The sequence below is a fragment of the Littorina saxatilis genome, linkage group LG14 (genome assembly GCF_037325665.1).
Source record: "Littorina saxatilis isolate snail1 linkage group LG14, US_GU_Lsax_2.0, whole genome shotgun sequence".
NCBI classification, from domain to species: Eukaryota; Metazoa; Mollusca; class Gastropoda; order Littorinimorpha; family Littorinidae; genus Littorina; species Littorina saxatilis.
Window position 1 is genome coordinate 11,130,430 of NC_090258.1, and position 24,681 is coordinate 11,155,110.

At 43.0% G+C, this 24,681-nt stretch overlaps 1 protein-coding gene across 11 annotated transcripts in view; it reads left to right on the plus strand.

Moving 5' to 3' along the window:
- LOC138947097 (poly(rC)-binding protein 3-like) overlaps positions 1-24,681 on the plus strand; it is a 121,009-nt gene that overhangs the window by 52,824 nt on the left and 43,504 nt on the right. For all 11 annotated transcript variants that reach the window (XR_011449547.1, XM_070318543.1, XM_070318541.1 and 8 more), the window contains exons 4-6: positions 17,191-17,223; positions 18,454-18,570; positions 20,414-20,533. Coding sequence is in view for 10 of the 11 variants with exons in the window: in XM_070318543.1 (XP_070174644.1) it covers positions 17,191-17,223; positions 18,454-18,570; positions 20,414-20,533 (270 nt within the window). In the remaining variant the exon portion in view is untranslated. The remainder of the gene's footprint in view (positions 1-17,190; positions 17,224-18,453; positions 18,571-20,413; positions 20,534-24,681) is intronic.

Consider the following 24,681-nt stretch of genomic DNA (forward strand, 5'->3'; position numbering starts at 1 on the left):
AGGTAGGTTAGGAATTATCTTTTTTATTTTTTCGCAGGCAAACTTCAAAACCAACACTAATTATGTCCAGCATAAAGCCAGGTGTAGCAAGCATCGTGAGTTGTATTCAAGAGGGCTCAGGCGAAGGAGCACTTCGGACCAATTAGATCTCACCGTGCGGACGAAAGAAGCGTTGTCAGAAGAACTCAGCACCCCCTGGGAGAGTTTGAGTGGGGGGGGGGGGGGGGGCATTGAGAGCGTCAGAGCCTGGAGGAGTAGTACCCTACTGTGGACCGTACCGTACAGTGGACCGTACCATACTGTGGACCGTACCACACAGTGGACCGTACTAGGAAGGCTCGGAAACGCTGATGGGTCAGAGAGGCTGCAGGAGTGTGAGCGTGTTGCGATAGAGTTGTGACCACAGAGATATAGAATATTCTATATCTCTGTGGTTGTGACGGACAAACGCCGCCCGTAACCAAAGAAAAGTGTGTGTAGTAGATACAGGATTTGTCCGTAGTCTTAGAGTCTTGAGCTATGCTATGCTAACTTGGTTTTTCTGTCCCCAAAACTAGTGTCTATTTGGGACATGACGTGGTTATATGCTGGGATAAGATGTCTTGAGCAGCTGTGGACAATATAATGTATATATATAAATATATATATGTATAGGAAACTCAGCACCTTGGTTTGCAGGTTGCTGTGACTGTCAGATAATCGGTCACTTATTGGTTTACGGGCTTTATTAGAGTAGTGGCCCAAGCATGTCAAGCTGACTTGGTCGTAGCTTGTAGGTTGATGTTTCAGGCATCTGTGGAAACTTAATTAGGTGTGCAGAAAACGCTGCATCTCGGTGATGAGCTTGTTGCGACTGTCAGATAGTCCGGAAGGACGCATGGTTTATTGGGATAAAGTCAAGGTAGGCTGGATGGACGCATGGTCTGAAAGGCTAAGACATTCGGTTCATTAATGAAATGACCTGCGGAGTAACACCTTTGAGGCGACCCTGAGGAAAACGCAGGTTATCTCCAAGTCACTAACGAATATGTAAAACAACTTTGTCGCTTAAAGGCAAAGGACATAATTATAACTCGAATATCGCTCATGTGTTCATAGAAGCCAAAGCGAAGATCAAATCGCACATGTGGCAATGTATTAGTCAAACTCTGTATTGTTGTGTAATTTCGTTTGGAATGGAAAAATAGGAATGAAGAGACGGTGGTTGATCCGTCTCCCGCTATCGAACGTTATCTCAGTACATCTTTTCCTGACTTTTTCTTGTGTGCATCTCTCTCAATCCTACCAAGCCTTGGGAAATAGAAATACGAGCACTTAGAGGCCTGCTACGAGGTCACTCTTCCAGTGCAAGTTTCGAGTCGCTGATCATTTTTGTTCCCCATTCTGTGGGTTCCCTCTTTTGAAGCTGGGGCCTCTTTTGCAAGATGTTCTTTTACTTAGTCTCGGTCGACAGTACGTTCAAAAGAATCGACAACAACAGTGTTCCGAGAAACTGGAATTGAAAAGACGGAGAAAAGAGAGTGGCACGAATTAGGAAAGAGCCAAGAAGGCGAAGTGGCAGAAATTAGGGTAGAATTAGGAGGGGGATTAGAGTGAGAGGAGGGACAAGAGGAGATGAAGGATGTGGAAAGAAAAATAAACAAGTAGAGATGGAAAGAGCGAAACCAAAGACACAAGAGGAAAGAGGGAAGGAAGGGGGATAAAGAAGGAACTAGGATTGACAGACAAGAGGAGAGATGGAAAAGGAGAAAGAAAAGACGGAAGAGGGAAGGGAAGGGGATAAAGAAGGAACTAGGATGGACAGACAAGAGGAGAGATGGAAACGGAGAAAGAAAAGACGGAAGAGGGAAGGGAAGGGGACAAGAAGGAACTAGGATGGACAGACAAGAGGAGAGATGGAAACGGAGAAAGAAAAGATGGAAGAGGGAAGGGAAGGGAACAAAGAAGGAACTAGGATGGACAGACAAGAGGAGAGATGGAAAAGGAGAAAGAAAAGACGGAAGAGGGAAGGGAAGGGTACTAAGAAGGAACTAGGATTGACAGAGAAGAGGAGAGATGGAAACGGAGAAAGAAAAGATGGAAGAGGGAAGGGAAGGGGACAAAGAAGGAACTAGGATGGACAGACAAGAGGAGAGATGGAAAAGGAGAAAGAAAAGACGGAAGAGGGAAGGGAAGGGTACTAAGAAGGAACTAGGATTGACAGAGAAGAGGAGAGATGGAAACGGAGAAAGAAAAGATGGAAGAGGGAAGGGAAGGGGACAAAGAAGGAACTAGGATGGACAGACAAGAGGAGAGATGGAAAAGGAGAAAGAAAATACGGAAGAGGGGAGGGGGGGGGGACAAAGAAGAACGTTAGATAAACAGACAAAAAGATATTGAATCATTAAGCTGAAGAGGGGAGGGGGGGGGGGACAAAGAAGAAAGTAAGATGAACACACAAGAACAGATGGAAAAATAATAAGAGGGAGGGGGACATTGAAGAAATAAATATGAACAACAAGAGGAGAAATAGGAAGAGGAGAGACAGAAAAAGACGTTACATGGAGGTGCAGGGGACACAGAAGAAAGTCCGAAAGAGGGACCGATTAACGTCGAAAGAGGGACCGATTAACGTCGAAAGAGGGACCGATTAACGTCGAAAGAGGTTGTGGGATTGGGGAGGGGGGGAGACAGAAGGGGCGGGGGGGGGGGGGGCGGAGGGGGGCAAGAGGAGAGAAAAGAGGCAAAAGAAATGACGTAAGAGAACAGAGAGGAGGGAAACCGATAAACGCTGTAAAATTGGTGGTTTTGCAGATGAAGATGACTCTGGAAACAGCCCCTTTACTCTGATTCACGTCTCTTGCTTTTTCTGGTTAACAACCGCGTGTAATTGCTAAAATAGAATAAAAGGAAAAAGACAAAACACAGAAATTTGCGAATGAAGAAGATGAGAGCACATGCTGCAGAATATTTTCATCAAGAGACTGGGATGGACATTCTCACAGACATTGTAGAATGCAGCTATAATCATGTACTCATATACAACAAAAAAATAGTATTGTAAGTGTCGAACAGGCGCGTTATTAACGTAGTACTTTACTGTTTTCTTGTCAACAGGAAAACTTCAGTACATTTGCATGGGTAAGCTAGACTTAAGTAGATTATTACCCTACATACTTTTGATGGAAGGCATATTAGCGAAATACAAGGGACATGATATGGTTTCTTGAGTTTGAATCTAGAAGAGCGGTTCTGACGAAGTTATCTCATCAAGAGAACTCCACTTCGAGAGAAAAGTGTCCCCAGAAAATTCAAGTGCCATGCAATTTAGTGCAGACATGCAATTTGCAAGCAAAACAGAAGTTCTCTGGGTTTTTAGTGTATAACAGGGATATAGCAGGATTGTTACAACAGTGCCGACTTCTTTTCTCAAAAGAACTTGAATGTGAGAACAGCATCCTGCATGTTTAAATGTACAGAATAAATTAGTGCGGTGAAAAATAGACCCCCGCGGGTTAGGAGGAAGAATTTACCCGATGCTCCCCAGCATGTCGTAAGAGGCGACTAACGGATTTTGTTTCTCATTTTACCCTTGTTAAGTGTTTCTTGTATAGAATATAATCAATTTTTGTAAAGATTTTAGTCAAGCAGTATGTAAGAAATGTTAAGTCCTTTGTACTGGAAACTTTCATTCTCCCAGTAAGGTCATATATTGTACTACGTTGCAAGCCCCTGGAGCAATTTTTTGATTTGTGCTTTTGTGAACAAGAAACAATTAACAAGTGGCTCTATCCCATCTCCCCCCTTTCCCCGTCGCGATATAACCTTTAACGGTTGAAAACGACGTTAAACACCAAATAAAGAAAGAAAGACACTTTGGTGTCCCGAGCTTACAGCGTAGCATGGATCCTCTCTCTCTCTCTCTCTCTCTCTCTCTCTCTCTCTCTCTCTCTCTCTCTCTCTCTCTCTCTCTCTCTCTCTCTCTCTCTCTCTCTCTCTCTCTCATTTTCTTTCTCATTCTCTCTTTCTCTCTCTCATTCTCTCTTTCTCTCATTCTCTCTCTCTCTCTCTCTCATTTCTTTCTCTCTCTCTCTCTCTCTCTCTCTCTCTCTCTCTCTCTCTCTCTCTCTCTCTCTCTCTCTCTCTCTCTCTCTCTCTCTCTCTCTCTCTCTCTCTCTAAGGGGTTGTACAGTGAAACCAGGCGGCAATATGTGGAGGCAATTAAAACTGTGTAGTCAAGTCTTACACTCGTACTTTCATTACGGCACAGGTAATAAGTCCATCAGGTCTTCACTTCAGCTCTGTAATCCGTTGCTCTGGCGTTCTCTCTGATCTACCCCACCCCACCCCACCCCTCTCTCCTCCCCATCTGCTTCCACCTACCTCTTAACCCCCCCCCCCCCCACCTTCCTTCACCTCTTGGGTATACTGCACACCTGTGGGTTTACAGGTAAAATTCAGCGTGGTTGCTATTTTAAAAGCTTTACCAAAAGACGTTTCTGGTGAAAAATTCACCTGTGCCACATTTTTTAAAGTTTGGAAGGTTTATTTTTATTTTCTGAAAAAAGTTAGGTTATATATTAAGATCACACAGAATTTTGAATAAAAAGAATGGTAGGTTATTAGAACGTTTAATTATTGACAAAACTAAACTTTTCATTACAGTGGTCTTTGAAGTAGGCCAACACGCACTTATGATATAAATAAAACTAATGTCAAAATCGTCGACGATGCTCGCTTGCAATATGTCGGCGAGGTAAGATATGGGGATGGGGGGATAGGAAACTGAAAGCATTGAATGTTTAGCTGATTTGGTTTTTTCGTGCACACACACACACTAGTTAGTAGGTTTCTTTGTTCAGTTTCGTTCCAATCTTTTAGCTAGATCACACAAATATCATGTTGACTTTTTTCTGATAAACAAAGAGTGTATTCGCTACCTGTCTCGGTTCACTAACATTGTGAGTGTGAAATGCATTTGCGCGAACGCAAAGATTAAATACTTGGCATAGAAATCAGACACTCATAAGTAATCTTGAGAGCAATGAAAGCAGGTACGAGGATAGGTTCAAAGAGAATTTGAAGCTTAAAAGCAGTTTAAAGCAAAACAAAACCAAACACAAGAAAAAGGAGAACAAAAAAAAAAGCGGACAAAAAGAAGAAAAAAAGAAAACGAAGCAGGCAGGTAAGAGGGTAAGGTAAAGAGAAGATTCACTTCACCCGTTAAGAGTTATTTCCCTGCTATCTGCGAACGATACGTCAAAGCGTTGAAACTTCCAGCCGCTCTCTTTGATAGTTGTGGCTTCTTATCGCTTTCAGGGCCGTGTTCTCTCCCCTGATTATCTACGATTGCTTCCCTTTTCCCGCTAAATAGAGGAGAGATTGGAGATGCGTTTACAAATTCCGCCTCCCGGCTCGATAGCCTTGACAAGTAGACGTGTTACTTTTGGGACAACATGGCGAGCAGGCTAGATACGCCTCGAGTGCGTGCATGTCAAGGAAGTATGGCGACGCTACCGTCTGGAGAAGCTACCATGCGCAGCGTTGGCTTGTGACGTACCTTCCGGTAAAGGATGGAGAGGCTACCCCAGCTGTCATCATCATCATCGTCCTTATCATCATCATCGTCCTTGTCATCATCATCATCATCGTCCTTATCATCATCATCGTCGTCCTTGTCATTATCATCATCGTCCTTGGCATCATCATCGTCGTCCTTGTCATCATTATTATCATCGCCATCATCATCGTCCTTGTAATCATTATCATCATCATCATCATCTGACATCATCATCATCGTCCTTGTCATCATCATCGTCATCATCATCGTCATCATCACCATCATTATCATCAGTCACCAGACTGGATCAGTAGTCGGGGGGACAGGAGGGGTCAGGAGCCAGCAGAGACCTTTCTCCGGGCTGTTCTGTTGGGGGCCGTCGACAGGAGGTCAGGAAGCTCATCTGTGTCCATTCTTTAACGTTGTTGGACCAGCTCTTCCGTTGTCTCCAACGTCGGCGTCCTCCTTCGACAGTGCCTTGTAGGATGGTTTTGGAGAGGGCGTCATGCCTTGTGATGTGGACGGACCACACCAACTTCCAGCAGAGGTTCTTAGGGGCCCACGCTGCTCTTAACGAAGCTCCGAACATAGTCGTTGGTCTTGTGCCCTGTGTATGGTATTCGGAGCAGTTTCCTCAGGCACCCCAAGGGGTGTAGCTTGCGACATACCTCGGAGTACATCTGCATTTAACTGAACTAGCGATCTTACCGTCTGGAGAAGCTAGCCTAAGAAGCTGTGTCTTTGGACATGTCTTTGGGTAGATGATTGTGACGGAACTAACGATGTTAAAGTCTGGAGAACGCACCCTAAACTGCTGCTGGGCAGAATGTCGGGTAGATGCGTGAGACGGAACCAGGGGTATTACAGTCTGGAGAGCCTACACCAAGGAGCTGTGACTATGGACGTACCTTGGAGTAGATACATGTGACGGAACTAGCGATGTTACAGTCCGGAGCACATACCCTTTGTTGCTGCCTATTGGCATAGCTTCGAGTAGATGCATGTAACTCTTGCATAGGTTGGAACGTTGGTTTTAAAGGGGTATGTAGGGCAAGGCTTTTTTTCCAAAGCAACCCATTGGTTTTGTTGTTGTTTTGTTTTGGGTGTAGTCAGAAGAATCGTGTTATGTGTTTGTCACTAGTTTGTCACTACCCCATACTGCCTAGCTTCGGGTAGATGCATGTGCCTCTTGTGTAGGTCGGAACGTCGGTTTTAAAAGGAGTAGTGCATGGCTTTACATTTTTGCAAAGCAACCCATTGTTTTGTTTTGGATGTAGTTAGAGGAATCGTGTTGTGTGTCTGTCACTACCCCATACTGCTGTCAACTGCTTGCCAGCTTGGCAGCAGCTTTGATCCTACCTTTGTGGCTTCTCATTCACAAACGGGGAACTCCCTTTCCAACATTCTGTCATTGCCTCTCCAAATGCTCTTTGATCCACTTCTCATTCTCAAGCGGGGACCACCATTTCCAATATTCTGTCATTGCCTCTCCAAATGCCGTTAGGGCGGGAGAAACAGTGAGATACAGTTGCCATTGTGGAGTCTTCAACGTAATGCTTTAGACATGCCACGTCATTGACAGGGGAGACAATATCGGCATTTATTGTTGTTTATTGTAATGCTGTATACACCATACCTGAGTTTCTCCTCGTTGAGATAATAAAGTTGTCTATGTCTATGAACCATATTTATTCGACCCGACATTTTCTACTGAACTTAAATTAAAATACGATTTGCGGGTGTTTTTTTGTGTGTTTCTGGGTTTTTGTTGTTTTGTGTGTGTGTGTGTGTGTGTGTGTGTGTGTGTGTGTGTGTGTGTGTGTGTGTGTTTGTGTGTTTTGTGTGTGTGTGTGTTGTGTGTTGTGTGTGTGTGTGTGTTGTGTGTGTGTGTGTGTGATCCCCATTTAAGCCTGCTTTATGGCGGGGGAAGGGATATGGACTCAGCAGTACTAGTTCCGGTGGAATGAGGACAGTACCTAAACATGATCAGGTATAACGTCCAAACATCATTAGTTTTAAGCCCACAACATTGCTTCTACAGTCCCGTTTTGTTTTGTGTAGCAACTTTACAGCTAGCTCAGTGGTAACGACTTACCTTCATGCACCGAAGGACGGCGCGGGTGGGGTGCCATAAATAATAACTCAGAAAGCAAACATGTCTTTGTTCTCTGCTGTAGTTTTCCTCATCGCTGGCGGTGAGACGTGAAGACGTTCAGACAAGCGCGAAGAGCTTTGATGCACGTGCGAGAGCAACATTACTGTCAGTGTTTTAAGGTCGGAAAGAGATGTCAGGGTGTACAGACAGGTTGATCTGACAGCTAAATTGCTGTGTTGTTCAAGTTCGTGTTATGATATGATGAATTCCAAGAACAAGAACAAGAAAGAAGTAACAGTTGTATTCATGGTATAAGTTTCATGGTAGTTTTACTTCAACGTTTCTGTTGTTTGAGTCGATTTGCTTCTGTAACAGGTTACATTGAACGTTCTTCAGATGTGACTAAGCTCCAAGCGCTCCTATACCAGGTGTTTGAAAAGTCGTCTAGCTTAGGGCGGGAAGTGGGCTAGCATTGAACGAAAACCCTGTGATTTTTCTAAGCGTTTCGCGTGTTTTTCTTTGGCACTATTATCTAAACCAATGCACGCTACCGGGGTGTAATTCTCGGACAAAGTCCAACAAACTGTCGACCTTGAAGGTGAGCCGAGTTGTGCCTGTAGGGCAGATGACAGATGTAAACCCCCCGCGGGTTAGGGGGAAGAATTTACCCGATGCTCCCCAGCATGTCGTAAGAGGCGACTAACGGATTCTGTTTCTCCTTTTACCCTTGTTAAGTGTTTCTTGTATAGAATATAGTCAATTTTTTTTACAGATTTTAGTCAAGCAGTATGTAAGAAATGTTGAGTCCTTTGTACTGGAAACTTGCATTCTCTCAGTAAGGTAATATATTGTACTACGTTGCAAGCCCCTGGAGCAAATTTTTTATTTGTGAAAAACAATTGACAAGTGGCTCTATCACATCTCCCCCTTTCCCCGTCGCGATATAACCTTCGTGGTTGAAAACGACGTTAAACACCAAATAAAGAAATTAGGTGTAAGTGCCAAGTCAAACACGCAGCGGTAGTAGGTTTGAAAACAAGCACACAGCCCACGACACCACTTTAGCTTTATAGTGATGATGGTGGAAACAGGCGAAACAAGCCTTCTATCCGCAACGATTCGAACTTCACTGTGACATACAAACCGCACTCTTGAGTTTCAATTATTTTGATGAAACCCTGCGTATGTAAAATAAGCTTTCTACAGTTTTACACTGAAAAACTACAGGGACATCTACTCCTGCCATAGCAGTAAGAAACCATCTTCTTTTTCCCCGTAAAAAGTCTGCATCGTCTTTACTTCTAGTCTAAGGGAGAAGCTGCCATGATGGCCATTGCGGAGCGGGAGAGTGGGACATATACCTATATATCATACGCTGGGAAGCATACGTACATATATATCATACGCTGGAAAGCAGACATACATGTATATCATACCGTGGCTGTTGGCACGGGTGCGAGGCTAGCTGTGTTACTGTTGTTTACTTGGCACTTTCACGCTCCATTGCCAACCATGTGCAAACGGCCGTGTTATGATGTCGCTTGTTTATCCTGTCTTTACTTTGCTATTTACGATGATGCATGGTGATGCTTTCCTCAGATGAAAATAGCAGGCTATTACAAGTACCATCGCTCGAAGCATTGGTGTGGAGGATGGGAGGTCCGTTATTCAAACAAAACGACGGAATGTTAGGTTCCTTTTGTCAAGTGTATGCTAACCAAAGTAAAGTCACGGTTCCATGAAATGGTTCCATGAAAGGTGGTCATGAAAAATGGTCATGAAAGATGGTCATGAAAGGTTCCATGAAAGGTGGTCATGAAAGGAAACCTGGTGGCCTTGAAATAAACTTGGCCAAACAATTATTGCAACAATTTTCGCACGCTAAAAAAAGCATTAAAACGCAATTCATTTTAGTTAAACTTTATATGCCTCGCAAGGTAATTATGTCAGCTGTACATATCATTTGTCCGATTGATGGTACTTTGTATAGGCATCCCGTGACAGCCTGTCAAACAAGGTCACCCCTAAAATCGACCTGACAAAAACCATAGCCCCGTATTTTAAAATCTGCAAAAAAAATAAGAATATGCACAAACCAAACACTTGTGACAACCATTGGAAAGGCCATTCAATTTCCTGTTCAGAACATGTTTTATGCACCTGACTTCTAGTCTTTATGTAGCCTTTTGTCAAAGGCAGTAGGTGTCAACCGTTTCAGAGGCCCAAAAAGGCACGTTTTACGGCCATTTTTGAGGGGGTCCTCCACCCAAAGAGCCATATCAGCTCAAGTTCTCAATGATTTGCTTTGGAAATTTCAGAAGTTATGACCAATAGGCTGACCTAAATCGGTGTTTACTTTTGCGAATGTGTATAATAAGCGTGTTGTATTACGTACATTTTCCGAAAGAACTAAACAAATATTCATATTAATTTAGGGTTTAAGGTTAAAACATCGTGACTTTGCATGCTAAGCAAAAAAATGGATGAGGCAATAGGTGCCAAAGTTTGAGGCAGATCCGAGTGCTGGTTTACATTTGATGGAGATGGGAACGTGCAAGAAAATGTATCGATCACCGTCCTTGGTAATGCGTACAGTAGCCGTGGAGATAAACTGACCTTGGCCTGTGCTTCCTTCGCTGCGGGTCACAAAAGCGCAACTCACCGAGCACAGCGCGCCGGAACATTCTGATTTTTTGCAGATTTTAAAATACGGGGCTATGGTTTTTGTCAGGTCGATTTTAGGGGTGACCTTGTTTGACAGGCTGTCACGGGATGCCTATGTGAACAGCTCAGATCATGGGTAATGTTAACACCTTCACATTTAAATGCTTATTTTATAGCCATCCATTGAATTGAGAAGAAAACAAAGCATACTAAACTGCTAAGCATGAATCAAACAATAAGAAAATAAAAAGAACCAACAGCATCGTTTTTTATGTGTGGGTAGTAAACACGTTTTATTTACAAAACACGGCGGAAAATGGCGACACATTTGTTGCACAGCGTCAGGTCACTTTCTTCAACCAAGGCCAGTGCTTTCATACATGACAAAGGAAAGCAAATATATGGCCTGAATAATAAAGTTATAGTGTTCCTTTGCGTGTCTGAGTGATAAACTGTTTTAACCAACTATCTTCTGAAACGTAATTGCACTCAGCAGATTTGTCTTCCGCTCATAACTTTCGTGTCACACGGTCTTTGCGACAAACAGATAGATCGCATTCTCGCAGAAAATCATTGACAACACAGACCAGTCATTTTTAGCATTGCATTTGGGAAGGGCTACTATTATAGTGTGTTTTAAGAAAGAAAAACATTATAGTATCGGCAGAACACGACCAAATGAGTTTTTGTGTCACAACGTTATGGGCGTGAGATTTGTTAAACTTTTTGTTCTCACACTGTTGCAAAATCATTGACAACACAGACAAGTCAGTTTTAGCATAGACATTGGGAAGGGCTACTATTATAGTGTGTTTTAGGAAAGAAAAACATTATAGTATCGGCAGAACACGACCAAATAAGTTGCGTTATGGGCGTGAGATTGTTTTTTTTCACACTGCAGATCATATCTCATAATATACTGAGTGGATCTTTATGAAATTTGATATGGATATTTTTGATTGGATTTTCTCATAGAAGGTTTTTTCCGTTTATTGATAGGACAGTTTGATGACGTCATATTTTATCGTTTGCCAAAAGGTCGAGGCAGCACTTTCACAGTTACAGTTTTTCATCAATTTGATCGAATTTCTTATCACACAATCTCAGATCTTGGCCGGATTATGGGATTGCATTTCAGCTTGGTCACTTAAAGTTTTGTTATTGAAATGTTTGTTCGAAATATGTCATTTTTTTACATTTTTAAAAACTAATATTTGAAACAGAAAATTTATATTGGTGTATTCCCTATTGCGTCCTGTATCTAAAACTATATAGTTTTGTTGTTTTGTATTGATAATTATGCTTAAAAATGAAGAAAACCGATAAATAACCACTATCTTTATTTATGAAAAAAGACACTTAAAAACAACTTCTATCTATTCCTTATCATTTTCTGATTCCAAATATATATAGTTTCATGGTGTTTGACGTTGAAAATATGCTCAAACTTAACAAACTCGGATCGTTGAATGGAAATTATACTTCCAAGCTCCAAAAGCACGTCATTTCAAGTGTGGAACACGCTCATGACGTCCCGCAGTGGGGCACTGCGGTTATGAAATTAAAGGTCCCTCCTGTTTTTGGAACCGCAGGAGCTTTCTAGTTTGCTGTTAGGTAGATTTTTGGTTCCTCTTTCCTGTCATGCTCTCTTTTTCTTCATGAAATCTTTTCTTTTTTCTGCCTTCTTGCTCATTCACCTGTATTTTTTCCAAAAATCTCTTCTCTTGCCGCTTGTCTCGCGATTCATGTATAGTTTAATCTGTTAGTGTTCTGATGTAAGTCCAGCAGTAGATAGGTTAAGCCTATTTTAACATACTGGAAACTGGTAATCTTCCAGTAGGTATTAATTTAGTTTTACTAAAGCCTGCTGGGACACAAGTAATGGGTTAGTGCATTTGTAAACAGGAATCGCTTGACAAGTGGCCCCCTTCATCCCCCCTTCCTCGTCCTGATATGGCTCTGCGTAGTCGGCTGGACGTTAAGCAACAAATAAACAAACAAACAAACGCTCATGACGTCATACTGAAAGGTGATGAATTATGGCTTCACCTTGCGATGTTTCATTTCAAACATGGTAACATTTTTAAAGGGGTTTCTTTCTCAGATTTGTGTTTGCCCTCTGTCTGTCTCTCTATGTCTCCGTCTGTCTGACTGATTCAATTAAATGTGTAATTACTTAGTTTTGCAAAAGTCAAACTAAGTATGATATACCTAATTGATTCAGGTCTCTAAATTCTTATTGTAAAATTGTGAGTTTTATTCAAAACAAATTTAATTGGTGTTTTAAACTCAATAATGGGGCATGCTGTGATGAGTAGAAGAATGTGTGTTTACGAGCAGAAAAAAGCGCATCAAAGTCAAGAATCGTGTTTTTCTTTTTCTATTTTCACCTTGTAGTTTCATACAGACACTAAGCAACAGTGTAGTACCACTTCCAGTGCAATATCTTGTACTTTAATTTTGACCATCTGTGTAACACTTTATTGACCCATGATCTGAGCTGTTCACCTATACAAAGTACCATCAATCGGACAAATGATAAGTACAGTTGACATAATTACCTTTTGGGGCATAACGTTCAACTAAAATGAATTGCGTTTTAATGCTTTTCTTAGCGTGCGAAAATTGTTGCAATAATTGTTTGGCCAAGTTTAGATCATGCTGGTCGACCGAAATGCCCACGAATCCAGCCTTAGGACAGAAGTGACTAACTTATTTCCTGAAAGAGATTATAGCTCTTTTGGTTGGACTTTGTACAGCAGAGTTCTTGTGACTTAATTTTCGCAATAAAGGCGAAGGAAATTATATTAACTTGACGAGATGGGAAAAGGACACGAAAATAGAAAGAGTCAGAGGAAGGGAAGGGATATGGGGTAGCGAGGTATGGGTAGGGAGCGGAGGAAAGGGTAGGGAGGAGGGGGGGGGGGGGCGGCGGAGCAAGGAGAAACCACAAAAGAAACGTGTGAACTATTCTAGAGGTAATGGTGCAGACGATATGAAACCGGCAATGGTCAGAATGTCAAGGTGCGTGCATGTTTGTGGAATCAGCAGAAAGAAAGAAAGCCAAAGGATACATCGGCAAGGCGGAAGGGTAGGAGACTGGTAAGGAGGAGGGGGGGGGGGGTAGAAGGGCTGATGTTCAGTAATCGGTTCGAAAGTCAAACTGGGCACCTAACTGCAAAAGAGAATTGGTCGCACGCGTTGTCTTTATCAGTGCAGCGCTAATCCTTGTCAAATGTGTAGAGGTCGCAACAAACAGCGTTCACTGCCAACATGAGCGAACGTGCTCGCATATTATTGAGTCACTTGAGAAAAAGTGACTCTATGTAATCGGTCAGTGTTAGTCTGTCCGGCCGGCCGTCCGGCCGTCCGGCCGGCCGTCCGTAGACACCACCTTAACGTTGGACTTTTCTCGGAAACTATCAAAGCGATCGGGCTCATATTTTGTTTAGTCGTGACCTCCAATGACCTCTACACTTTAACGATGGTTTCGTTGACCTTTGACCTTTTTCAAGGTCACAGGTCAGCGTCAAAGGAAAAATTAGACATTTTATATCTTTTCTCGGAAACTATCAAAGCGATCGGGCTCATATTTTGTTTAGTCGTGACCTCCAATGACCTCTACACTTTAACGATGGTTTCGTTGACCTTTGACCTTTTTCAAGGTCACAGGCCAGCGTCAAAGGAAAAATTAGACATTTTATATCTTTGACAAAGTTCATCGGATGTGATTGAAACTTTGTAGGATTATTCTTTACATCAAAGTATTTACATCTGTAGCCTTTTACGAACGTTATCAGAAAAACAAGGGAGATAACTAGCCTTTTCTGTTCGGCAACACACAACTTAACGTTGGGCTTTTCTCGGAAACTATAAAAGTGACCGGGCTCAAATTTTATGTGAACGTGACTCATTGTGTTGTGAATAGCAATTTCTTCCTGTCCATCTGATGCCTCATATAATATTCAGAACTGCGAAAGTGACTCGATCGAGCGTTTGCTCTTCTTGTTTTATACTAAGGCTGAATCCCAAACAGAAATGGAAAGAAACAAACGAAACGGGACATATTAAGGACTGATATAGGTATGCTAACCAAGACATTCTTTACATTAGAAGCGACACGCAAAATCGAAAGGAATTCATCAGCATAACAGACAAAATTCTTTGTACGGATGGTGATATCAATCTGACCGGTGCTGGACGGAAACAGAAGGGGAGGGAGGGAGGGAGAGAGAGAGAGAGAGAGAGAGAGAGAGAGAGAGAGAGAGATATATGCAGACAGAAACAGAGAGAGACATACCATACAGAGGGAGAGAGCTGGAGGAGGAGGGTGGGAGGGGGGGGGGCTGAAGGATAGGGGAGGGTGATGAGTGATGGATTATATAGCTCCAAGTAGGAATGACTCGTGGTATGTAAAAAGGGTGCAAGAAGATGTTACGAGTACCTCGACATCACTGCAGGGGCTCACATCCACGTCGGACATCGGACATTCATGGATATTTTGTCACAAAGTGGTCATTGTCCGATTATGCTTTCATTTGATCTGGAAATTGTCAGTACTTTCCAATTTACAGTGGTTTGATTTGCTACGATGTGTCTCTCCAAGCAGACCAAACCATGCTGTTAGTGTACGTTTTGTTGCGAGAAAAAAAAGGTCCTATTCATTTTTTTTTTGTTCGGGACAAATGTCCTATCGCTTTTGCATTGTCCAGGACATTTGTCCTATGCCATCTCTCATGGATGTGAGCCCCTGCATCAGGAGTCAACCACGGGACAACTTGACACGCGTACATCATGCAGGCAAGATGCATGTCTCCTCGGTCACAAGGCGCATTCTTCCTGTTCACACATTTCCATCCATGGTTGCAATTAACTACTGTACACAAACACATACGAGTATGTGTCGCTTACTTTCGTCTCGTGAGGTCTTTTCCCAGACAATGGTGCGGTATTTTCTTTCAGGATAGCAGTCAAGTACGATACACAAAGTGGTGTTTTCCAGCATACTGTAGGGCTTTCGTTTCTACGGGCTTTTCTCAGGTGCGGTATTTTCTTACAGGATAGCAGTCAAGTACTATACAAAAAGTGGTGTTTTCCAGCATACTGTGGGGCTTTCGTTTCTACGGGTTTTTCTCAGGTGCAGTATTTTCTTACAGGATAGCAGTCAAGTACTATACAAAAAGTTGTGTTTTCCAGCATACTGTACAGAAGTACGTGTGTACCTGTGCTATCTGATTGTTCGTGTACTTGTGTTGGATTACTTACTAACCCTTCCATGCATACTGCAACTTATTGAGTTTCATCTCCCACAATTCCGAAAGGAATTGGTCACGTGAGAGCGATCGCGAAAAATCGTCATTGACCGTGTGGTTTTCGTCAAGTGTGGATGTGTTTGGTGCACTTTATTTTCTTGTCTGTCTTTCTATTCTGAACCTTTTCTCTTCGGTGACTAGCATGCTAGATTACAGAGGGATAGCCTAGTGCAATCACTGATTTGACTACTCTCTTTCCTCTCAACATTGTGGTCGATACAACTACAATTAGACTTCACTTACTAAATAAATAAAAAGAAGAAAAAGGTAATTTGTTGGAACAATACGTTACAACCACAAATATGTCGACCCAACGGCCTTTTCAGTGCACAGACAAACAATAAGTAACAAGAACTTAGCTTGGCTGAGTTTTTGGATTTTCTTCACTTACTAAGGTAAGGCCGTCCTAATTTTATTATTTTCTTCAGTCTTCTGTATGGATGAATTATAAAGGACAACAAAATGAAGGCATACAGACGGATGGAGATGGTTTCGTACCTATCACTCATTGTTCCATGTAGAGTTATGTTTCTGCACTCTCCGCCCTTGACCAGAATAATTGTCTGGCAGCATACGGTTCTCGATTACTGACGAATTGTTTACGCGGGCCCATGATAAAAGCATTGTGACGTGCTAGCCGAGACTATGAATGGTGCTGAGTGGCCCGGATGACAAGGCGGCGGGTTCAGCAATGCGAAAGTCACATTCTCTCTCGCATTGCTTTCTTAATCAAAACCATGCATCTCTCTCTGGCTTCGCTTTCTCTGTTTTCTCGTCTGTCTTGTCGTGATTGGCTGGAAGATAAGTTCTTTGGGTGTGTATGAACGATTTGCTTTGGTTTCTGGTTGATAGCCACTGATATCGGTTGAAGGAACGTTAAAAACAAAATCTCTCTCTCTCTCTCTCTCTCTCTCTCTCTCTCTCTCTCTCTCTCTCTCTCTCTCTCTCTCTCTCTCTCTCTCTCTCATATCCCACAGTGTGTGTGTGTGTGTGTGTGTGAGTGTGTGTGTGTGTGTGTGTGTGTCAGTGCATTTTGGCGGGCAGGGAATCCCACTGCCTAATGTGACCTATGTTTTGATGGCCCCCATATATGTTTATCTTTCTCTAGTTTCCATCTGTTCTAAATGTCTGTTATAAGTCTGATGTCTTAAGCTGTTTGTTGTTTTATTTGAAACATGGAATCGTGTTTCTTCGGCTAATCCAGAAACCAGGCCACGATTTGAGGGTGGTTGCAAGAGAGCAAAAATGATGCTGATATCATCAGCTCTGTAAATACAGATGTCTCTCTCTCTCTCTCTCACTCTCTCTCTCTCTCTCTCTCTCTCTCTCTCTCTCTCTCTCTCTCACACAGATATAAATATAAATATATATATAAAATATATATAAATACACACACACACACACACACACACACACACACACACACACACACACGGTACTCATATGACACACGGTGTCGACAGAATAAGCAAAAGATATGTTTACAAGTTCCTTGCCAGTGTGGGAACAAGTGTTATGTAAACATAATATATGTTTAATTTGTCTGATTTAACACTCCTGTTCTTTGTTTTCTTTTGCAGAAAGGGGATAATATCAAGAAATTCAGGGAAGAGGTATGTTGCTTTTGATCTGTCAGTGAGAAAGTGGAGAGAATGCGTGGAAGAGATTAGACTATGGATATCTACGTACGTTCCAAAAAGATGCATGTGTTGATAGATTATAAGCTTGAAGTTCCAGCTGGTTGGTTGGTATCTCTCTCTCTCTCTCTCTCTCTCTCTCTCTCTCTCTCTCTCTCTCTCTCTCTCTCTCTCTCTCTCTCTCTCTCTCTCTCTCTCTCTCTCTCTCTCTCTCTCTCTCTCTCTCTCTCTCTCTGTGTGATTGTGCGCGTGATTTGTGTGTGATCATGTGATTTGTGTACGCGCGCGCGCGTGAGTGTATTTGTGTGTGTGTGTGTGTGTGTCCTGGTATTTACGCTTCATTTCGTATAACGGATGGGTATAAAAGTGACCGGCGAAGATGTTCACAGATGAACGACCCGCCACGTGGTGCACACAGACAACGAGAACATAGAGATCCCATCTTTTGTCTGGCAGGAACACAATGGGGAGAAGAAGAACATGCATTCACGAAAATAAACAACTGTACACGCGCCAAACAAACGGCTTAACGACCAAACCATTCAGCGAACCGAATCCCCCATGATCATAGCATGCAGTGTGTAAACATGATTTCACGAAAACAAAGAACTGCACACGCACCAAACAAACAGCTTAACGACAAAAACATTCAGCGAACCGAATCCCCCATGCATGTATATTGCAGCGAACCGAGTCAACATGATCATGGCATGCCACGTGTTTTGTGCAGCGAACCTTAAAAGACCCTTTCCCTCCGTGTGAACATCATGTAAACCACCACGGATCTTTCCAGGCTTTTACATGGGATTAGAGCACCCTTCCGCTTGGACTTATACCATCACTGAGCACTCTGGCTGCTTTGTTCACAGAGTGGGAGTTCTCGCTGAATTCATTTCGTAACTGATACCTGGCAAACCTAATTCCACAAGAACTTCTACACCACACACACAAAAAGAAGCCAAGCTGTTGAATTTTGGTATATGTGTCCAAGGAAGGTTGGAAGTATGCACTTATCTACAACCTCCAGGACAAATCTGTGGTGGTGTAGAAGATGATTTCGGGTATATATCCAAGCGGAAGTATGTACAATTCTGGACAGATCCAAGATGGTCTACTTGACGTTTTGCACGAGAAAGATGGAAGCTTTTAGTGCCTCTCGCACATTTCTTCACTCTGTAAAGATTGTTTTGATTGTCTGTGTTTCAGAGCGGCGCCAAAATCAACATATCAGATGGGTCATGTCCCGAGAGAATCGTCACTGTCACTGGCTCCATAGAAACCATCTTCAAAGCGTTCACAATGATCTCCAAAAAGTTTGAAGAGGTAAGCTTTGCCGTAAATGTTCGTGAGTTTAAGAATTGGCAGTAGGATGCCATCGAGGATTTCACTATGATCTAAAACATTGAAGCAATAAGCCATGCTGTTAGTGTTTTGCGAGTACAGACCTGCAAAGCATTCACGGTGATCTTCAAGAGCTTTGAAGAAGTGTTTTGTGAGTACAGACCTGCAAAGCATTCACGGTGATCTTCAAGAGCTTTGAAGAAGTGTTTTGTGAGTACAGACCTGCAAAGCATTCACGGTGATCTTCAAGAGCTTTGAAGAAGTGTTTTGTTCTCACTGTTGTTGCTTGCAGGGATAAGTCTTTTGTCGAAAACATGAGATTCTGCTGACTTTGGCTGAAATCAACCTTTTTATTTGAGCTGCAAGGATTAGTATTCAGCGCAATTTTAATGATTCATGACCTGAGGTTTTGTACTGTTCGGAGTTCTCACTTTCGTTCAGAGTGATATCCAAAATGCTTGAGAAAAAAAAGAGTTCCGTTCCTGTCGTTGCTTATAGGTATGAAAGGTAACCTTGCATTATTTCCAAAATAGATAAATCTGTGCATTAAACGACGAAATAATCAGTAAAGGAAACGTAATCTTTGCAGAACAGTAGGAATTTTGAGAAACCCTGTTATAAGCCTCCGACAGTTCTGGCTAATGTATCAACATTTGGTTTTACTCTCCTACAGTTTTGGCCAAGCTATAAAACAACAAGTCGCGTAAGGCGAAATTACTACATTTGGTCAAGCTGTGGAACTCACAGAATGAAACTGAACGTAGTCCGCCGCTAGTGCAAAAGGCAGTGAAAGTGACGAGCCTGTTTGGCGCGGTAGCGGTTGCCCTGTGCTTCATAGCACGCTTTACCGTACCTCTCTTTGTTTTAACTTTCTGAACGAGTTTTTAATCCAAACATATCATATCTATATATATGTTTTTGGAATCAGGAACCGACAAGGAATAAGATGAAAGTGTTTTTAAATTGATTTCGACAATTTAATTGTGATCATAATTTTTATATTTTTAATTTTCAGAGCTTGTTTTTAATCCAAATATAACATATTTATATGTTTTGGGAATCAGGAAATGATGAAGAATAAGATGAACGTAAATTTGGATCGTTTTATGAAAAATAAAAAAAATAAAAATTTTCAGATTTTTAATGACCAAAGTCATTCATTAATTTTTAAGCCACCAAGCTGAAATGCAATACCGAATTCCGGCTTTCGTCGAAGATTGCTTGGCCAAAATTTCAATCAATTTGATTGAAAAATGAGGGTGTGACAGTGCCGCCTCAACTTTTACAAAAAGCCGGATATGACGTCATCAAAGACATTTATCGAAAAAAAGAAAAAAACGTCTGGGGATATCATTCCCAGGAACTCTCATGTAAAATGTCATAAAGATCGGTCCAGTAGTTTTGTCTGAATCGCTCTACACACACACACGCACAGACAGACACACACAGACAGACAGACAGACACACACACACACACACACACACACACACACACACACACACACACACACACACACACACACACACCACGACCCTTGTCTCGATTCCCCCTCTACGTTAAAACATTTAGTCAAAACTTGACTAAATGTAAAAATACCCTCCAACAGTTCTGACCAAGCTATAATCATTTTGTTTCAATGTATTTGTTGTGTGTGTGGCAGGACTTACAGAATGTTCCCACAACGCCCAAGTCGCCCGAGTGACGTTGCGTCTTGTTTCAATGTATTTGTTGTGTGTGTGGCAGGACTTACAGAACGTTCCCACAATGCCCAAGCCACCAGTGACGTTGCGTCTTGTTTCAATATATTTGTTGTGTGTGTGGCAGGACTTACAGAACGTTCCCACAACGCCCAAGCCACCAGTGACGTTGCGTCTTGTGATGCCTGCCTCACAGTGCGGCTCCCTCATCGGCAAACAGGGCTGCAAGATCAAGGAAATCAGAGAGGTGGGTACTCATTGATTGATTGATTGGTTTGTTGGTTGATTGATTGATTGCTTGATTGGTTGATTGATTGATTGAATTATGATTGAATTATTGATTGATTGGTTGGTTGAGTGATTGGTAAAGTGGCTGACAAATTGATTGATTGGTTGAGGGGTCTTTGTTTGTGTGATTGATTTTGGGTTTGTTTGTTTCTTTCTTTCTTCGTTTATTGTTTCTTTGTTTGCGAGATATTTGTTGAAATTTTCTTTTCTGCCGAAAGTGAATGGCAGTTATTGTAGGAAAGTCGGGTGTGTTCACAGCTTAGAAATGTGCTTACGTCTGGAACAGTGGCAAGTATGGTGCCGGCCTGAAGTCAGCCTGTCTTTATGTGGGGGAGTGTTGCGTTGAAAATCAGGCGAAGCCAAAAGAACCGGGTGTTTAAGATGAAAACAATCCGCCCCACAACAGTCAGACGTCTGTCGAGAAGCTACACAGGCAGCACACAGGTGGAGCAGCCGGTAGTTCTCTCACTCAGCCCCCCCCCCCCCCCCCCATCCTCTTTGTTTCACTCAACCCTCACCTGTACAGGTTCTCCCCCAATGCAGACACGAGCGAAAACAGACGGAGCAGATTTTTTGTCCGGGCTTGGGAAGCTATAGGAAGCTTGCAGCACGAGCAGGCTAGGTGGTCGGGAATTAAATTCGATTGCTTGACATCCAAAGAGTCATCGGTGAATCAGTTCTTAACAGGACTGCAAGCTAAGAGATGCACGCCATTTCTCGCGAAGTCCTCACCGTGTGGAGTGCTTAAGGCTATAGTCGTCAAACTCCATCTATCTCGGTCTGCAAACTAAGAGATGCTCACAATCATTTTCTCATAAAATTCTAGCTTTCCTCACCACGAGAAAATCCCAAGAAACGCACTTCTAAAGCTCTAGTCCTCAAACCCCATCCTTTCGGTCTGCAAACCAAGAGATGCTCACCTTTTCTCATAAAATTCTAGCTTTCCTCACCATGAGCAGTTCCTAAGAAACGCTCTTACCAAGCAGGCTGTAGTTCTCAAACCCCATCCTTTCGGTCTGCAAACTAAGAGATGCTCACCTTTTCTCCCAAAATTGTAGCCTTCATTGCCATGAGCAGTTCCTAAGAAACGCTCTTACCAAGCAGGCTGTGGTTTTCAAATCCCAGCTTTCTCGGTCTGCATACAAAGACCGAGATGCTCACCTTTTCTCGCAAAATTGTAGCCTTCATTGCCATGAGCAGTTCCTAAGAAACACTCTTACCAAGCAGGCAGTAGTTCTCAAATCCCAGCTTTCTCGGTCTGCATCCTAAGACTGAGATGCTCACCTTTTCTCGCAAAATTGTAGCCTTCATTGCCATGAGCAGTTCCTAAGAAACGCTCTTACCAAGCAGGCTGTAGTCCTCTAACCCCATCCTTTGGGTCTGCAAACTAAGAGATGCTCACCTTTTCTCGCAAAATTGTAGCCTTCATTGCCATGAGCAGTTCCTAAAAAACGCACTTCTAAAGCTCTAGTCCTCAAACCCCATCCTTTTGGTCTACAAACCAAGAGATGCTCACCTTTTCTCATAAAATTCTAGCTTTCTTCACCGCGAAGAGTCCCCGAAGAAACGCTCTTACCTAGCTTAACTCTCCAAAATGTCGCAGTGAAGAAACGGGGGTCCTGGTTTTCGCCTGTGTCTGCGTTGTGGGGAAAGGTGTGCAGGTAGTGAGAGCAGAGTGCAACAAGCGAGCAGAGACAGGGCAGCTTTTCCGCCCAGGGTCTTTGAGGCGAAGTATTTAGACGCAAGCTTCCCCCCTGCCAAGCTAAATACCGTCTCCCCGACGTATTTGTTGTCAGGACGAACACGGATACACTCGAGCGCTTCAAGATGGCCGCTCCACAAAGAGAAGTAGTTCTTTCTGGCGGATTAATCCGAGCACTATCAATTACGGGCACGTGCGCGTGGTAAAATATTGCTCGTTGACGTCTGCGTGGGGCGTGCGGAGCATTGCGTGGAGCTAGTTGTTCAGGGGTGTTTTATTCCCCTGGGGTGTTTATGTCATGAAATATTGGCCAGCTTTTTTGTACCCAGTCATCTCTCCGATTGCGTTTACGTTTTTTGCCAGAGAGGCGCAGAGCGACTGACATAGGTGAAAGGTCACGAAGATGCTGCACTATGACGAATGTGTTTTTGTCCTCTGTAGCTATTAAGAGTGTTTCCCCAACATGGCTCATCATTTACATGGTATATGCATGGCCAAGTCGCCCATGGTCTGTTTTCTCATTACTTTATTATCCCATTGTTTGGGAATTTGGGTTGCTAACTAGCAGACAAGGATGGCGCTACCAAGGTGTGTGCTCCTCAGCCACCTGCACTGGCACAATGACCGAGGTCTTTTATGTGTAAAGGGGACGGGGCATGGATACAGTCTCCAAGTCACGACAAAAACTTGACCTGTATCCGTCACGGCCCGGATTCGAACCTGTAACCAGTGGACCATTTGTCCAGTGCCCAACCAACTGAGCTACCCTCTGACCCCCCCCCCCCCCCCCCCCCCAAGGGTTTCATTTAATCATACACGAATGTGAGCACGAAATTCAGATCGCAAGTACTTTTCTGACTTGCTACAAGTCTGACGTGCATCCATTGGCACTGTTCCTGAAACACCACCAGCTCTCTCTCTCTCTCTCTCTCTCTCTCTCTCTCTCTCTCTCTCTCTCTCTCTCTCTCTCTCTCTCTTTTAACCGCTCTCCCGCTCCAGCCTCCTCGCAACAGTGCAAGTGCGTTTTCTTGTGGAGGAAAACAGAACAACACACAATCACCGGCACAAAGTAGACAAGGCGAATTAAAAGTGCCGACGATGTTCCCTGCACTGTGGCAAGCTGGCGCTGCAGTGGTGAAAAGGTCAGTGCTGTCGGAGGAAGACGGGTGGCATTCCACCCAGGATTCTGACAGCGCCTCAGGGGGGTGTGGATTTTGCGGGTGCACTTGTGTTGTCTGGACATGCCTGGAGAGTTAGGGGTGTTAGAGGTAGATGCACTCTAGATATAGGTCGATTTCTGCGTCCTGTATGTAGAGATGTGGCAAGTCTTCGACCTATTTTGCCTTCTTGTTGTGGGGTCACCGGGGATGGTGTCATAACGGTAATGTTCTACTATCCTTGATATACCTGGTCAGGGGTACACGAAGCACTGGGAATCGCGTGTAACTGTTTAATTCCGACTATACAATCAAGGTTGTTTTTTGTTTTTGTTTTTTCATTTACCTCCTATGTTGTGTAAGATCACGAAGAAGCATGGCTTGAATGTTTCTAGTGATGTAATAGTTCTGCAAATAGTCTGCTCACACAAGATTAGCATAACTAACACACACGTAATTCGCGTTTTTTTGTTGTTGTTGAACTGAAGAGACGATATTCCTCTGATCGTATTTTTACTTTGATTGTTGTAGGACCCGTCTTTTTCTTGCTGTCACTTAAAGTTGACAATTGTTTGCCCTTTGGGGCTTTGAAACAAGTTATTTGATTAGTGTAAAGGTTTGATTTTGTTAGCGTAATTTTTTTTTCCTCTCCAAAACACTCCCGACAGCCTTCGCTAAAAGGTTTCAAGCTGGTGAAAAACGTCAGGGGAAAAAAAAAACGTCATTCATGCATTCAGCGATTTGAATAGAACTAGACAGGATAATCTTGCTGTGCGCGGTCCTTGGTGGCTTTATGTTGCTGCCTCTTTTGTTGAGCTCAGGATGTGGCTGTCTTCTCTTTCACGTGTTCCAGTCAGAACTGTTCTTGTCGAAATCCGTTTATCTCTCGTTCTTTGGTACGACATTATGCATTTTACATGAGTTTTTGTCAAAGACATTTTTAGTTTTGGTTTAATCGTACGGGTGAAAGCTTCGGGCCAGTTTTTTTTAAGGGGCTGCTGTTAGTGTGTGTGTGTGTGTGTGTGCGTGCGTGTGTCTGTCTGTGTCTGTGTTTTATTTGTTCGATTACTTTTTCTTCCGGTTTTTTTCTTCAGTTTTTGCTTTTCTTATTTTCTTTGGCCTAAGATCAAGTGTCTCATTAGAAAGAGGGGAGGGGGGGGGGGTGATAGACGTTTGATTGCCCACAACCTCCCAGCTTCAGTTTTCGCTTCCATCATTCATCTTATTCGTCCAATCCCATACCAGAAA